General features: G+C 51.5%; 1 protein-coding gene across 3 annotated transcripts in view; it reads left to right on the plus strand.

The window, feature by feature from the left end:
• Positions 1-13,720, plus strand: part of BICDL1 (BICD family like cargo adaptor 1) — a 97,739-nt gene extending 84,019 nt beyond the window's left edge. For all 3 annotated transcript variants that reach the window (XM_024741380.1, XM_024741381.1, XM_024741383.1), the window contains 3 exons: positions 3,187-3,317; positions 9,200-9,320; positions 12,190-13,720. In XM_024741380.1, the coding sequence (XP_024597148.1) occupies positions 3,187-3,317; positions 9,200-9,320; positions 12,190-12,351 (414 nt within the window). In that variant the 3' untranslated portion in view covers positions 12,352-13,720. The remainder of the gene's footprint in view (positions 1-3,186; positions 3,318-9,199; positions 9,321-12,189) is intronic.
• The last annotated feature ends 335 nt before the right edge of the window (positions 13,721-14,055 follow it).

The following is a 14,055-nucleotide window of genomic DNA, read 5'->3' on the forward strand; positions in this document are numbered from 1 at the left end:
CCCCCAGCCCAGTCACCCTTCCATATGATATGGATCCATCTTTCTGAAGCACAACTTGAACATGGGACACCGCTTGCACGTTCTAGATTGACTTCCCATCATCGAGTAATGGGAAGCCTCCAGCCCTCTTGGCACCACGGTCTGGCTGCATCCAGCCATCCAGCCTCCATTTCTGTTGTTTCTATCTCACCTCCTTAGCTTTAGCAGAATTGAATGTAGGCTACAGATGGGCGTGGCACAGGCTGCCCTTATGTTCCCACATCTGGGTCTTTTCTTCCGCTCTCTCTGCCTGGAAGACTCTCCCCCATCACCTGCACATACAGCCCAGCCCTACTCATCCTTCAAGTTCCTGATCAGGTTTCACTTCCTCCTCAAAACTCTCTTGCTTCCCTTCCTCAGGGAGCCCCCTGGCCCTGCCTTGTCCTGGTTACGCTCACTCCCATCTCATCCTCTCAGGCCAGCCTTAGACCCCCCGCAAGAACAAGCTCAAGGTCTGACGTACTTCTGTCTTCTCCTAAAGCGTCTAGTGCAGCACCTTTCTTAGAGCAGGCATGCAAATGATTGTCAGCCCTGGATATATGACTTCAGGATGTTTCCTTTGATGCTATTCAATCTCGAGGACTCCCACCTTAATGGGGAAAAGTGGATTTAGGGGTGGCTGTAACGTAAGTCAGCAGATAAACAAACCCAGTGGGTCCTCATGACAACTGGAAGGTCTATATGGGGGGAGGGGGGGGGAGGCACTTACACCCTGAGCGGGGCCCTTGATGTTATTTATTTTGTTTGATCCTCACAACAACTTGATGGTGGGGAATAGTTCTTTTTTTTTTTTTTTTTTGGGGATTTTTTTTTTTTTTGCGGTACGCGGGCCTCTCACTGTTGTAGCCTCTCCCGTTGCGGAGCAACAGGCTCCGGACGCGCAGGCTCAGGGGCCATGGCTCACGGGCCTAGCCTCTCTGTGGCATGTGAGATCTTCCCGGACCAGGGCACGAACCCGTGTCACCTGCATCGGCAGGCGGACTCAACCACTGCGCCACCAGGGAAGCCCAGAATAGTTCTTTTTATTCCTGCTTTTCATGGAACTTATGTGCAGCTCAGAGAGGATAAGTCCTTTGTCACTCCTAAGCTGGCAGTCTCTACCTTGATCAGGTTTTCCAGGCCAAAGCAAAAAGTTCTTGTGGAGTTTTGTCTGGAGCACATTAAATGTTGGCATTTCCTGCCTAGCATGTAGTTCTATCTGTCACTCACTCAGCTGGCAGAACACCTGGCTGTCCCACAGCTGGCCTGAGGCCACATCAGGGCTCATTTGGTCTGAGGAGGGCTGGCTCTTTCTGCCAGGCGCTTTCTGGGTCTTGAGTTCTGGCCTACCAGGCTGCGGAACCTGCTAAGAATAGGGTGAGGCTGGGCTTCTCACCTGTTGCCTCATCTGCCTCAAGGCTCATTGCACCTGCATGCCCTGGCCTGTGCAGTTGCCCAGCCTGTTCTTCCCTAAGGCTTCTCACCCAGCTCACTGGAGCTGTCCCTGCCATGAAAGCACAGAGCACCAGGTACATTCCCTACCACGCACCTGAGAGTACAAAATCCATTGCCCATAGCGACAACAAATTGTCCTGTATACCTCTTCATTATTGGGTGTCCTCTGATTTGCTCCTCAGTGGCTGCTACCCCAGGAGCTGGCAACTGTGTTGCCTCAGCTTGGGGGGTATCCAAAGTACCTCCAGGGAAACTTGCTCTTCGGTCTTAGTCCTGGGGCCTTTGCTCAGCTTCATTGTCTAAAGATGATCAGACCTGGGCCTTGAAGAGCAGAGGAGTGTACAGAAGGTGATGTCTGTCCCCTTGTGGGAGGGAAAGACCTATATGGATGGATCTCCCCTTGGAAAGATGTAAAAGTATGTGTAATATTTAATAAGAGGGCAGGGTCAGGCATCCTGACTCTAGTCTGATCCTATCAACTGAGACGAAGGGCTCCCCGCCTTCCATTCATTCAACAAATATTTATTGAAAGCTCTACCAGGCAGGGTTTCTGGTTGCAGACAACTGAAACTCACTCTGCTTAACTTAAGCAGAAAGAGAATATATTGGAATTAAATCTGAAATCTTACAGAATCAACAGGAAGGCTGGAGCGCCAAAACAGGAAGCCATGGGGAGTGGGGCAACAAATCCATTTGTTGTCCATGTACTAACTTCCCAGTGGCCGATGGCTTTGCTGTACCCTCAAGAGCTGCAGCCCCAGGTGGGGGACCAAGGCACCTAGGAAAGGATGTCTCTTCTTTTGGCTTCCTTAGTGGGAGGGCATGCTCTGCCTCCTACCAAGGTCCATGCAGCCAGGAATGCCCCAGATAGGAAGGGATTTTGGATACTGACTAGCCCAAAAATGACAGCTGTCTACTGCACAAGCATTTGGGATTAAGCATTGTATGCACTCAGGCTCTGAGACACACAGATAGATAGGGCACACTTCTCGCATGGCAGAGCTCAAGGTATTCAAGGGGTTACTCTGTACAGTGGGTGGGTTAAGCTGTGGTCACTGAGGGAGCCCCTAGGAGGGGCATCTCACCACCAAAGGCTGAGTGCCAGTGAATGGGCTCTAGTGCCATTCACTGAGGCATGGACGACAGAAAAGATAACAGGCTTGAAGTGAAAGGTGATGACATCATTTTTCTGTCTAAATTCCATGTAGCTTTGACCTGGGGAGCTGAAGGAAGAAGGTGAAAGAGCCAGGCTGCGTCAAGTGCTGTCACAGAAATGGGAGCCAGGTTCCAGGCTTTGGGACCAGCCAGGGGCCTGTGAAACACAGGGCATTGTTCCATGTTGAGTGGAAGATGGCTAGAAACAAAACTTGAGTCCCTACCCCAAAAAATGTGTTTCAGTGCCCTGATGCGTGTGTGGCCTTCACTCATTAGGTCCCTGAGAGTGCCTTGAAATGAAGGAGGTGCCGTGCTCTGTACAACAGGGATCTGGCCCCAGGGCTGCAGTCCAGGGCTGAGCTCTTCCCTGGCCACTGAGCTGCAGCCTAGCATGAGGCCTCCTCTCTCCTGGAGCAGGGGGCAGCAGGAAGTCACCAGCCTGCCCTGCACGTAGGCCCTGAGCCTGCCTGGGCCTTGTTCTTTCCTCCCTCTTGGAGGGAAACACCCCAGGCCGGCAGCAGTGGTATCATCACGTTTATCCCCTTCGTCTCTCATTAGGTGACACTGCTGAGTGTGGAGATGACTGCATTGAAGGAGGAGAGAGACCGACTCAGAACGACATCTGAGGACAAGGAACCAAAGGAGCAGCTTCAGAAGGCCATCAGGGACCGGGATGAGGCCATCGCAAAGTGAGTGGGCACCACTTGTTTAACTGAAAGTAACATGAGTATGTGCTCAATTTTAAAAGTTAAATCATACAGAAGAATACAAAACTGAAAGTGAGAGTTTCCCCGCTACCCGCCCTCACTCCTAATCCCATTCTTCTTCACAGACACTACTGTTAAAAGTCAGGTGTGCATTTTTTGCAGCTTTTTTCCCTATGCATATACAGGTGTACAATATACTTTTTGCAGATTTCTTTAAAAACATCAGTGAGATGTTGCTCCACATGTCTTGTGTTTTTGTTTCCACTTATATCTTAGAGAGCTTTCCAATATCATTATATACCTCAACTTTTTAATTTTTAGGTTAGTTTTTTGGTTGTTTTTGTTTGTTTTATTTATCATTATAGACATCTTCAAGCATACACAGAAGTGAAAAACATAAGATGAATTCCGACCTATGTACCTCTGAGTTTCAACACTAACCAGCATATGGCCAGTGTTGTTTCATCTGTAGCCACCCACTTCTTCCACCTCTGGACCACGTTAAGGCAGATCACAAGACATTGTGTCATCTCACCCATAAACACTTTCACATAAATCTCTATCAGAAAAAGATTCTTTTTGTAAAACACACACCAGAATTATCACACGTAAAAAAGCTTAAAACAATTTCTTAATATCATCTGGTATCCAGTGTTCAAATTTCCCCAGTTGTCCCATAAATTTATTTTTAAAAGAATATTTATTTGGCTGTGCCGGGTCTTAGTTGTGGCACTAGTGATCTTCGTTGCCATGTGCAGGATCTTCAGTTGCGGCATGTGGGATCTTTAGTTGTGGCATGTGGGATCTTTAGTTGCAGCATGTGGAATCTAGTTCCCTGACCAGGGATCGAATCCAGGCCCCCTGCATTGGGAACGTGGAGTCTTTAGCCACTGGACCACCAGGGAAGTCCCATAAATGTCTTTTTATAATTGATAAGTATCAGACTCCAAAGTCCACATACTCTGTTTACTTGTTATGTCCCAAAAGTCTGTAACACTTCCCCTTCCGTCTTTTTTTTTTCCAATTTGCATTTAGTGAAGAAACTGGATCTTTTATCTCATAGTTTTTCTGCATTCTAAGTTCGATTGCATCCCCAGAGTGTCATTTAACATTTTTCTCTGTCCTTTATATTTGTAGTAAACTGGGTCATTTTTTTTAAACATTGTAATTTCACTGTTTCTTTTTGTTTTTAATTATTTATTTTTGGCTGTGGTGGGTCTTCGTTGCTGCACGTGGGCTTTCTCTAGTTGCGGTGAACGGGGGCTGCTCTTCGTTGCGGTGCACGGGCTTCTCATTGCAGTGGCTTCTCTTATTGCAGAGCACGGGCTCTAGGCGCGTGGGCTTCAGTAGTTGTGGCACGCGGGCTCAGTAGTCGTGGCTCTTGAGCTCTAGAGCACAGACTCAGTAGTTGTAGCGCACGGGCTTAGTTGCTCCACGGCACGTGGGATCTTCCCAGACCAGGGCTCGAACCCATGTCCCCTGCATTGGCAGGCTGATTCTTAACCACTGCGCCACCAGGGAAGTCCCTGGGTCATTTTTAAATAATGTTTTGGGCTTTCTCTGGCAGAGAAGAAATGCATAAATGCATTCTTTTGCATTCAGAATATGTGGCGGTACATAGGCAAAAAACATTTACATATTCCCCATTCCCCTGAAAATTATTTATCACACACTCAGTCTGCCGTATACGCTGAGTGTGAGGAGGTAAAAGGTAGTGAAAATGCGCCTGCTTTGGGGGCTTTACAACACACTAATAACAACATTTGTGCATTACTTTACTACTTACAGAACACTTCATCCTTTCATCGTCCCGGCCACAGCAAGAAGTAAAAGTTTTAATCCCAGTTTTACAGATGAGGGAGTTTCCCGGGATCACAGCCAGTGCTGATCACTGGCCTCCACCTCAGGTCTCTGACTCCTGTTCCACATCCTTTCCCCTTACCTCAAGGCTGCTTGTCAGGAAGCTAAAATGAATTTATTTAAAACAATTTGTAAACAGATACTATTTGCCTTTTTAAAAAGTAATATGACACATTTTAATTTCTGACTTTAAAATTCACACCTTCCCACTTTTCACTTCCATATACAATTGTCCCCTCCCCTCCCTTCTGTTCTCTTTAATCATTTCCATCATCTCCGTTTCATAGTTTTACCTTTGGGTCCCCTTGTCTATCTGGTCAGAATCTCGTATCAGGTTGTCTTTCCATTTCCATTTCATTTTGGAATTATCCTTAGTGAGGCTCACAAACCTGTGTTATCTTTGCCATTCCTGGTGGATTTAGTTACTGAATACTTGAATAGCAGTGTGATATTTTGGAGTGAGACCGTACTTTTATGAATAACAAAGGGTGAGATTGTGCCAAACAATTAGGGAATAAAATGGTAAAATTAGGGTACTAATTGTCGAAGCCCAGTGGGAATAAGAAGCAGAATAAGTTAGAAGTAGAGGCTAGTTGGTCACCTTCTCTCAGCTAGACAAGCGGAGGAGAGCTGACCATCAAGCTCTGACCATACTCTGTCATCAGCATGGGAGGTGGGAGATACAGCCAGAGAAAGTTCCAGGATGCAGGAGAGCAGAAAAAACAGTTGTCCAGTCCCCTCCCTTAAAATAAGTGCACCTAGGTCTGACACTTGGGTGACAGAGGAAACCACCAAATCTACCTTGAAATGCATGTCCTTTCCTGCTGCCAAAGAAGGCCCAGTTAACCTCCTGGGGTCTGACTGAACAGATTTGCACACTCTTCTCCCTGAGTAGGGAGAATTCTGGAGTGAAGCCCCTGTCCTTCCTGGACCCTGTAAAACAGGGCTGGCCCTTAGGGAGGGTGTTAGATCACTCCAGGATAGTTCTTTTTCTGTCCCTTAGAAATGAAATTCTGGGTATACAAAAATTCAGACAAGAGACCTAAGGAATCATTCAATGTGGGGGAATCACACATATGTATAGGACCATTAAGAATTTTACAAGATTCTTTCATGTACATCATCTCTGATCCTGGCTGTGCTTTAGCATCATCTGGGGAAGTCTCCCCCTGCCAGAGCCCTCTCCAGAACAATTCAGTCTGAATCTCTGAGTTTGGGGCAACTTCTTAAAAGCGTCCCCTTACGCCCACCCCATTATTCTAATGTGCAGACAGGGGTGAGAACCCCCCAAGAAAAATAACTTCCCTCTCTTCACTGGACAGCAACAACCTTAAGGTGTTCCTTATCCTATATAATAGGTGAGTTTCAGCTAAGTTAAGTAACAATTTTATCTCCTTGCAGGTGAAAGGTCCTCGGTGAAAAAAATCCAGGGCTAGCAGTCTGCCTTACAAAAACAGAAAGGAGTCAGTTGCTAGTGGTTTCATTTAAATAAGGAATTCTTCTAGCCCTTTGAAATATTCCTTTTTAAAACTGATTTAGGGACTTCCCTGGTGGTCCAGTGGGTAAGACTCTGTGCTCCCAATGCAGGGGGCCCGGGTTGGATCCCTGGTCGTGGGAACTAGATCCTGCATGCATGCTGCAACTAAGAGCCTGCATGACGTAACTGGGACCCGGTGAAATAAAAATGTTTTTTAAAAAAACATTAATGTATTGATCAGGGACTTGTGCAGCATTGCTTTCCTTGGCTGGGGTTTCCCATGAACGAGAAGCACCAAGATTCCCTGGTGAGCAAACGTTCCGGAGGGTGCAGTCCAAGGCTGTGACACCTAGGTCTGCAAGGTGGGCCCAGCTCGGGGGGCTTTCGGGAAGGAAGGGGACCCCTCGGTGCCTGGCGGGCCGCAGCTGCTGCTGGACCTCTGCCCCTCCGCCAGCAGCATTACTCAGCACATTCTGGGGTCTTCAGGCTGTTCGTGGCGACACCTGCCGGGAGACGCCTGTAAGCTCAAGAGGCTGCCCTGCCGCGGGGCGCTAGGGGTTTGCGTTGACGTTCCAGGACCGTGGGGTTGGCCAGCCGGGCGTCCATGACAACCCGCGCCTTGCAAGGATTTCCGCAGTTTGCGGCCAGCCAATGGCAGCGGGCGTGACGGGAGCAGCGTGCGGCATTTGAGATGCCGGAGCTGATTGGACAGGCTCGGCTCCTGTCCCTGCAGCTGCAGTGCGGGTGGGCGGTCCTGGTGTGAGAGGTCTGGAGCGGCTTCTCTAGGAAGAGTGGGCGGGGAGCCGTTCTGGGGGCTTTGGAGTGTCGGGGGAAGTGACCGATTGCTCGGTGGACTTGAGGCCAGAGACGGAAGTGCTGGTCGCGCGGTGGCCCGAGCAGGTTAACCCAACTGCTCTGGCTTCCGACCACGCTTAGCTTTGATGTGAGCTGGGCAGCTTCTGCGGTGGGTCCTCTCAAGGCCATGCACATTGGTTGCTGGTCCTGTGCGACGAGGAGTTTTGTTAGTTTTGCTCTTTTGAATGTGAAAGGTAACGGTTGATGGGCTTCCCTGGTGGCACAGTGGTTAAGAATCCACCTGCCAATGCAGGGGCCACGGGTTCGAGCCCTGGTCTGGGAAGATCCCACGTGCCGTGGAGCAACTAAGCCCATGCGCCACAACTACTGAGCCTGCGCTCTAGAGCCCACGAGCCGCAACTACTGAGCCCGTTCACCTAGAGCCGGTGCGCTGCAACAAGAGAAGCCACTGCAATGCGAAGCTCGCGCTCCACAACGAAGAGTAGCCCCCACTCACCGCAACTAGAGAAAGCCCGCACACAGCAACAAAGACCCAACGCAGCCAAATATATAAATTTATTTAAAAAAAAAAAAAGGGGGGCTTCCCTGGTGGCTCAGTGGTTGAGAGTCTGCCTGCCAATGCAGGGGACGCGGGTTCGTGCCCCGGTCTGGGAAGATCCCACATGCCGCGGAGCGGCTGGGTCCGTGAGCCATGGCCGCTGAGCCTGCGCGTCCGGAGCCTGTGCTCCACAACAGTGAGAGCCCCGCCTACCGCAAAAAAAAAAAAAGGTAACGGTTGATGAAGATAAGGGCTAAATAATGCTCATTTTGGTAGCTGGGCAACCAGTGCCACCTAGCAGAAGCTGCCCAGCTAGTCTCTTGCATTTTTTATGCCCATTCCCTGGCTCCCCAAAAATTGTCCTTTGCGTTGAACAACCATGATTTAGGAATGTTGGGAAAGGTGAACAAAATAATATGTAAAACATGAAAATGTGAAAATACAAAATGCAAAAGTGTGGGAGCAATTACCCATCAGTGATCCTCATCCAGAGATAACCAAGTAGACATTTTTGTGTATGACCTTCAAATACAGGCAATTTTTCTTTTGCAAAGCTTGTATCATATGTGACCTTGTTTCTTGTTTTTTTTCTCCGCTCAGCATGCATCAGGAGTATTGCCCCACTGTCAGTAAATATTCAATGTCGTGGTTGTTACTGGTGACTGTATTCCATCATATAATTTACCCTGTTGGCTACAACGATTAGCTAAGCTGTGATGATCACCACTGTGTGGCTGCCTTTGCACACACCCTTAAAGGGGGGATTGCTAGTGAAAAGGAGAGCACTAGGAGGTTAAGTCCAACTTCCGAGGGGACTGGCCTTTTGGAGGAAAAATTAGCAGTTCCTTAGTGCTGTGAGGCCTTTGATCTCTGGGTTCCAGTCCTGGTTTAAGTGTCATTCTTTTTTAATCACTTCTTGTTTGAGATGGGATGACAGATTATTCCTTCACCTACAGGTTGGTTATGAAAACTGAGAAAATGTATATGAAAGCATATTGCAAAACTTTGCAACCCTCCACAAGTAACATCATAGTTACTGTTACAGTTACTGTTTGTTGTGAGTTTGGGGTCAAAGGCTGTTTCCTCATCCTGAGGACTCCAGGTGCCCCAGGCAAAGAACCTGATGCCTCAGGCACAAGGTGTCCGCGTTCACCCTGGCTTGTCTGTTTTCAGGAAGAACGCTGTGGAGCTGGAACTCGCCAAGTGCAAGATGGACATGATGTCTCTGAACAGCCAGCTACTGGATGCCATTCAGCAGAAACTGAACCTCTCGCAGCAGCTTGAGGCTTGGCAGGTAAGGGAGAGTCTCTGAACCCAGGCTGAGTGTAAGAATGAGAGCTTGTTACTGGAGGGTCCCATGCGTGTGGGGTGAGCAGTAATCCCAGTCTTCACCTGATGAAATTCAGGGCTCGCGGTCCCCCAGTCCCTGGGGAAGAATGCCTAAAGGAAGATGCTCTCGAGAGCAAGGAACCCCAGGCTGTGCCGACCTCTAGGCTTGGAACAGGGGCCTCCTTCAGCTAGTTGTCCAGGCTTTGTTTAAATTAGCTAGAAAGAAACGGCCATTAACGTGGAGGCCCAGGAAGCCCTATATGACTGACTGAAAATTCACAACTGGATGTTTGTAGTTCAGCCATCCTTGGGTTGCCAGCAGCTGATGCTCTTCCCTTTCTCAAAGGCCAGCTTCCTTTTTTCCAAAGAGCACTGTCCTGGCACAGGTCTGGGGAAAATGAGTCAGTGTGTCCGTCTCTAGGGCCACAGTTGTCAGAGTCCACTCAGCCAACGTGGCTGCCCACTGGGCCAGGGCCATACTTGCTTTTTGTTAATGAGGTTAGGGTAGTACAACTTCAGAATGTGGGTGTAACCATTCTTGTTTCTCCCCAAGAAATCCTAACCAGATAGATGAAAAGTCCCCTTGGGCTTTCCCAGGCAAGCCCCACATGGAGGGCAGGTTAGAAGTGACTGTCCTTCCAGGGCCCTGCCGGACTGGCCGCAGGAGCACTGGCTTCCCCCCTAGAGAGCTGCTCCCTGGCTCCCTGCCTCCTGCCCCAAAGCCAGCTGCTGTTTCCTGGCTCACCGCCCCTGTTCTTCTCTCTTTTCTCTCGGCTACAGTTTGCTTCCTCAGGGCTTTTTACTATCTGGCTCCTTTGGTTTCTGATCTAGTGGCCTTTCTCAGTTCCCGTATCAACAGCTTTAGTTGTACACCCCTCCTGCCTTTGAGGTGAGATTGAGCCCTCATCCCCCCACCCTCTTCCCTGCCACCATCGCAATCCTGCCCCTGCCGCCTCCCTTGTGGTCCACCGTGTTGTGTGTCGGTGCCGGCGTCATCTCCGTACAGCGTGCCATGCCATCGATCGAGCCCCGGCCTCCCTCCTCCTTCCACTGTCACATCCGGTGAGCGCGGCAGCAGGTGGCCCAGTACTGACAGGCTGACCCGTCTGGCCCTGGTTTCTTGGTTCCACCTCCTCATAAATGGGTTGTTTTATAGAAGTAACGGCCGACATGGAATTATGAGCAGCTCATGCATGTGTGTGTACGAAGTTTTGAACTGATATATTTCACGGAATTATCTTGATAAATCTTAAAGTATAAAAAAAATGCAGTTTGCAATGTACCAGAGAACACTTAACAACAAAGATTTTTATGGAGCACTTCCCAAGTACAGGGCACTGTGCTGAGGATTTGACACGACACGGGGACCTTCAAAGTAGGGGCTATATCTCATTTTTGTGAGGAGGAGGAGGAGAGGTGTAGGTAGGAAGTTGAATATGAAGAGGGGAGGAAGGCAGGAGAGCAGGACGTGAGCAAGGGGTCCACACCCGCCGCCACCTGGTGACCTGGTCAGTAAAGTCCCTTTGTTTCACACTGAAACTTGCAAAGACATTTGAGTGACTGGTGAGAGCTTAGGTGAGTGTGTAGGAGTGGTGGACAAGCTGGTCAAGCTGGGAGAGGGGGCCCAGCCAGCCCACTTCCTGTGCTCACCAAGTGAGCAGCTGCTCTGGGCCGCTGAGGTCATCTGCCCCGACCTCAGGAAACGCCCAGCCCGAAAGCAGGCCTCACAGTCCTGTGCACGAACAGACACGAGCAGCTGATTCACTCCAGCATTCGGCCCAAGGCTCGGTCTTTTCACCAGGACATCCCAGAGCCCATCGGGTTTAGGGTGAAGGAATCAGGCAGATGCTTGTGTTTCTGGCTGATGTTACTAGACAGGGCTGCTTTTGATTCTAAACCAATAGTTTTCATAATGTGTTAGTGGCGGAACGCCTTTATCAAATGGAATCTTGCACAGACTCAGAATCTAGCAAGTAGAATGGAGAGTGGAGCTGCTCCGTCCGTTAGCCACTCCGTGGCATAAAAGCTGATGTTCCGTAAGGCGAAGTCAGGGAGAAGGGGGAGTTTTCTATGCAACTTTAACACACCGGAGGGGAAAGGTGCTACCCCATTGAAGAAGCCAAGGAAGTGGGCATAAGTTGGAGCAAGACAAGCCCCGAAGATGGTGATGCCCCCTGGCCTCTGCCAGTGGGGGCCGAGCGCATGGTTGGTGGTCAGCGAGGACGGCACCAGGGAGCCTGTGACCTCGCACGTGGGCCTGCCAGGGGTGCATGGGCATCAGCAGTTCAGGCTGGTAGTAATTTGAAGGGGATGAAGGGGCAGGAAAAGCCCCCTGTGGCCAGGATGTTAGGCTGGAGAGCTGGCAAGCTGAGGCCACCCCAGGGTTTGGTGGGGGGTGGGTACCAAGTGAGAGGTGCCCACCCAGACCCAAGGGGACACAGGAAGCAGGACAGAGAGGGCCGGTCACAGGCAAGGCTGAGCACTGGTGTGGGCTGGCAGGCTGGGTGGAGAGGCAGACAGGCAAGTATCAGCTGCGGCCATCTTCTGAGCCCCCAGAGACACACCTGGTCTGCGGGGTCAGCCGAGGGAGTAATATTAGTGAGAAGCCAGCCCAAGCCCTGAGGAGACTGGAGGTGCCGCGTGGCTACTGTTGTGTCCCCGCACTGCATCCACACTTGCTGCTTGCTTGGTCGCATCGGGGCAGCCGTGGCTGCAGCCGCTCACTCGTCTCATCCCTCATCCTCATCTCTCGTGCTTCCTACATTTGCCACCTCCCCGCCCACCCGCAGCGCCGGGTCAGAGCTGCTCAGCCCCCTCCGCTCTGCCCTCTGCAGGATGACATGCACAGGGTCATTGACCGACAGCTGATGGACACGCACCTGAAGGAACAGAGCCGGCCTGCTGCTGCCCTCTCCAGGGCCCACGGCTCGGGGCGTGGCGATGAGCCCAGCACCGCTGAAGGCAAACGGCTCTTCTCATTCTTCAGGAAAATTTAAACTGGGAGGAGTCAGGCCAGCAAGGATGGGTGCACTGGAGGCGACTGAAAAGGGGGCATGTGAGCAGCGCACCATGTGTGCACACCAGACCCCACCCCCGGGCCAGGCTCAGCGGCCGCACTGCCCACCCGCACAGGGGCCAAGTCATCCAGGAGGGCCCACTCGGCCTCTGAAGGCTGCTCTCAACAGAGGGACGGGCAGGAGCCTTGTCCCCACTGCCTGGCCACACCCAGCCTGGGCTTCCCTGGGATCCGCTGCTGTTGAGCAGGGCTCGGCCTGCCTCCAGAGTGGCCCCTTGGTTGGGCTCTGCTGCTCAGACCTGATGGATCACAACCCACCCCGCCTACCCCTCAATGACTCCCATGCCCAACCCCAAGCACCGTTGCCCTTCTGCTTTGGAATACGGGGAACGGAAGAAATGGAGGCCCTTTCTGCATGCCTCAGGAGGCCCTGGCTGCCCCCAGCTGGTCTGAGCCACGGGGGCCTAGTCCTGCAGGGCACCAGGCCCCAGCCTGAACCCCACCCTCCAGCAACACCTGGCCCAGGGAGGAAGCGGCCCCTCACCCGCGTGCATGCACCTCTGCTGGAGCACCTACGGGCCAGGAGCCCCAGCCTGTGGGGCCTGACGGCTAGGGCTACTCTCGCACTCGGCCACAGCAGGCCCTGCCGGGGCTTGGCTGAGGCCACCCCGAGCCTAAGAGGGAGAAGGGCCTGCCCCAGCCCCTGCCACTGCTGCCCTCCCTCCCCCACCCCCTCCAGTGCAGGCCTTCCTCCTCAAGGGGGCCCTCTGGAGGCTTAGCCCTCAGCCCTCTCCCCTTCCTGGCGCCAGGGCTGAGAGGGGTCTGCTCCTCCCACAGGTCCCTGGCACCCCTTACCTATACAAGTTCTTGGCTCGGCCAAGCAAGTCCAGGCCACAGAATGGCTCCAGAGAGGTCTGTGGTCAGCCATTCCACCTCAAGGGCAGTGTTGGCACCACGGGGTGGATGCCTCCACATGCTGCCCACCAGGCCCACAGAAGGACCAACCCGGCGACCCGACTCCTGATCCTTCCTCAGCGACCACTTCACCTTCTCTGCTGAGGCCCTGACTCAGAGGCACCCGGACTGAGCCAGCCCGCAAGCCGCTTTACAAAGGCTCGTCTCCCTCCCTCACATGGGAAAAGCACAGCAGGGATGAGTGGAAAGAATGTACCTATAGATATGTACATACCACAGTGCTGTAATTTTGTATGTAGCAATCATGTAAATACATGTATGGATTTTATAATATACATATTATATATGAATCTATAAAGGCATATTTTTAGAAAAACAGCACACCACTGCTTCTTTTGAAAATAGTCTCAAGAATAAAATGAATTTCTACAGAGCTTCTCGCCTCAGTCACTGGGCACCTAGAGGGGGTGTTTGGGCAGAATGCAGCTTTACGTTTTCGAACCGCTGGCTGGCTGGCTGTGAAAAGGCAGTGAGAGTGAGTCACCCATGCACCTGGGAGGTCACCTCATGCATTGGTGCAAAATCAGTGGATTCAGCCAGGAAAAGGCACCTCCCCTGGAGAGTGGAGGCAGCCCATCAGTGACAGTTGTTTTGTGAGCAGTGACCCAAGGCACCATGTCTACGCCCACCCTGGCCCCGGGCTCCCTGCCAGTGCCGCAGCTGCCCAGCTACAGGCAGGCCCTGCCAGCACCGCTTACCAAGCCGTGAG

Source organism: Neophocaena asiaeorientalis, unplaced genomic scaffold (assembly GCF_003031525.2).
Source record: "Neophocaena asiaeorientalis asiaeorientalis breed wild unplaced genomic scaffold, Neophocaena_asiaeorientalis_V1.1 scaffold648, whole genome shotgun sequence".
In the NCBI taxonomy this organism is placed as follows: Eukaryota; Metazoa; Chordata; class Mammalia; order Artiodactyla; family Phocoenidae; genus Neophocaena; species Neophocaena asiaeorientalis.